The sequence below is a fragment of the Macrobrachium rosenbergii genome, chromosome 56 (genome assembly GCF_040412425.1).
Source record: "Macrobrachium rosenbergii isolate ZJJX-2024 chromosome 56, ASM4041242v1, whole genome shotgun sequence".
Classification (NCBI taxonomy): Eukaryota; Metazoa; Arthropoda; class Malacostraca; order Decapoda; family Palaemonidae; genus Macrobrachium; species Macrobrachium rosenbergii.
This window is the reverse complement of record NC_089796.1, coordinates 1,597,501-1,600,000: the sequence shown is the minus strand read 5'-3', so window position 1 is coordinate 1,600,000 and position 2,500 is coordinate 1,597,501. Positions and strand designations below refer to the sequence as shown.

The following is a 2,500-nucleotide window of genomic DNA, read 5'->3' as shown; positions in this document are numbered from 1 at the left end:
AATGAAATAATGAATGACAAGGAAAATAAATATTAAATAATGGAGTATTGAACATGTGGAACATATCTCCTTAGTAAGAAGGACGTCTCTCCCTAGTTAGAAAGACGTCTCTCCATAGTTAGAAGGGTGTGTCTCCTTAGTTGTAGAGACGTCTCTCAGTCAAAAGGACATGCCTCCCTAATTAGAAGGACGTGCCTCCCTAATTAGAAGGGCGTGTCTCCTTAGTTAGAAAGACATATTTCCCTAATTAGAAGGAAGTCTCTCCTTGATTAGAAGGACGTCACTCCTTAGTTAGAAGGATGTGTCTCCTAAGGTAGAAATGCGTCTCTCCTTAATTAGAAGGACGTCTCTCCCTAATTAGAAGGACATGCCTCCCTACTCAGGAGGACACCAAAAGAGGAAAAATGAAAATGTGAAGTGTTCGTCATTATGGCGGCAGTGGATGAAGGAACTCCTATTATATTCCCGTCTATTACTCTTCCCCTTCGTCGCCTTCTTCTGAAGTGAACGAGCCCTGGTTTCCGTCGGCGGCGACTCCGTCAGCGCTCACGGGAACGGCGTTCGACTCCACTATCCTGTAACCGTGTTCGTCAGCGATGTACTTCACGAAGAATTCCTCGCCTTCAGGAGATGTCCAGCTGAAATAGGGATTATTGTCAGTTCAGTTAGAGAGAGAGAGAGAGAGAGAGAGAGAGAGGATTAATTGTCACTTCGCATTAGCATAATTCTATGATATTTCACACGCTCTTGATCTAATAACAATCATTAAAATCTAGAGAGAGAGAGAGAGAGAGAGAGAGAGAGAGAGAGAGAGAGAGAGAGAGTAATTGTTACTTTGCATTAGCATAACTCTATGATAATTCAGAAGTTCATGATCTTATAACAATCATTAAAATCTAGAGAGGGAGAGAGAGAGAGAGAGTTCAGAAAGTCACGATTTAATAACAATCATTAAAAATTTAGAAACAGAGAGAGAAAGAGTTCAGATGGTCACGATTTAATAACAATCATTAAAAATTTAGAAACACAGAGAGATAGAGAGAGAGCGAGAGAGAGAGAGAGAGAGAGGATAATATATTACTGCACCTGAAAGTTCCTTCGACCTCCTCCCCAGCATCGCCCTCTTGTTCGTGTTCGTGGTCCTCGCCCTCGAAGTCCAGGATGGTGTCCGGACGAGACATGGCCATGGCGGCCAGGCAGAGTAACAGAAGAATCTGAAGGACAAAAAGAGGTTCTGTTAGGACTTTTCTCTTGTTTTTATTATTATTAAGATTCAGATGATGACCCCTACTCATATGGAACAAGCCCACCACAGGGACCACCTACTTGAAACCCAAGCTTCCAAAGAATATTATGGTGTTCATTTGAAAGAAGGAAGAGAAGGTATAGGAAATGCAGAAAATTGTCAGTTTTGACAGAAACTGGGACCCTATTTGTACACTTCACAGCTCTGGTGCCTGTTACTGAAGACCAAGCTAAGTATGAGGGCTTTCTTCACGATTGATTGATGAAATTAGGGCTTTCAAGCCAAGCCCTGGGCTACTTTCGGCCATTCAGCTCTCAAGACAGTGTAGAGAGAGAGAGATGGGTGGTTGAACTGCAAGAGAAAGCGATCCAGAAAATGAATGAGATGAAGTAAAGGGATCTTGAGGTGGAAATGGGAGAAAACTTCCACAGTTGCACAGTTTGAGTGGTTGGACAACAATACTGAAGAGAGGAAGTGAGAATGGAGGTTAAGTAAAAGGTTAACATGTGGGTGCATTTAGGGATCCAACCTGTAAATACCTTTTGTAAATCTAAATTATCTACTAATGTTCTAAAACTAGATTTGGCAAAGCTTAACGTTAGCTAACATCTCATGGCCTGACATCACCAATATCAAAAGCCAAAGGTGAAGTATAACTTAAATTTAGGTGACTGTGTATGCAAAAGTATTACAAGTTAAATTTAGGTGAATTTCCAAGCAAAAGGCGTATAAGTTAAATGTAGGTGACTGTTTATGCAAAAGTCACATAGGTTCAGCTTAGGGGAATGTTTATACAAAAGTAAAGTATAACTTAAATTTAGGTGACTGTGTATGCAAAAGTTGTATTATAATTTAGTTTGGGTGCGTGTTCATGCAAAAATGGTATAAGTTCCGTTTAGCTGAATTTTTAAGCAAAAATCTTATCTCAAAAGAACTCAAAGATAATAAAGAACCCACTGTGGACTTCATGTCGAATGCTGTCGTCTTCAAGTGCTACTGTACGACTCAAAGGTCCTGGTATTTATACCTGAACGACTTGGGAAAAAAAACCACACCCATAGTAACCTCACACCTCACACCTCACACCACCTCCTCCCACCCCACCATCGGGTCACGACAAAACCGGCTACTGCCGTGTACGGAGGTCCTCGGCAGGCGAAAGGTAAAAGGAGAGAAAATAAAACAAAATAAAATAAAAAGGTGAGAATGAATGGCATTTTTTATAGGCTCCCAACTTCAAGGCGCATGTGTGTG

At 41.1% G+C, this 2,500-nt stretch overlaps 1 protein-coding gene across 1 annotated transcript in view; it reads right to left on the bottom strand.

The window, feature by feature from the left end:
* LOC136836691 (uncharacterized) overlaps nt 1–2,249 on the bottom strand; it is a 2,444-nt gene extending 195 nt beyond the window's left edge. The window contains exons 1-3 of the mRNA XM_067101182.1: nt 2,204–2,249; nt 1,087–1,214; nt 1–638 (exon numbers count right to left, since the gene is read on the bottom strand). The exon at nt 1–638 is cut by the window's left edge and continues 195 nt beyond it. Coding sequence (XP_066957283.1) covers nt 473–638; nt 1,087–1,214; nt 2,204–2,215 — 306 coding nt within the window. The 5' untranslated portion in view covers nt 2,216–2,249 and the 3' untranslated portion in view covers nt 1–472. The remainder of the gene's footprint in view (nt 639–1,086; nt 1,215–2,203) is intronic.
* Between the last annotated feature and the right edge of the window lie 251 nt (nt 2,250–2,500).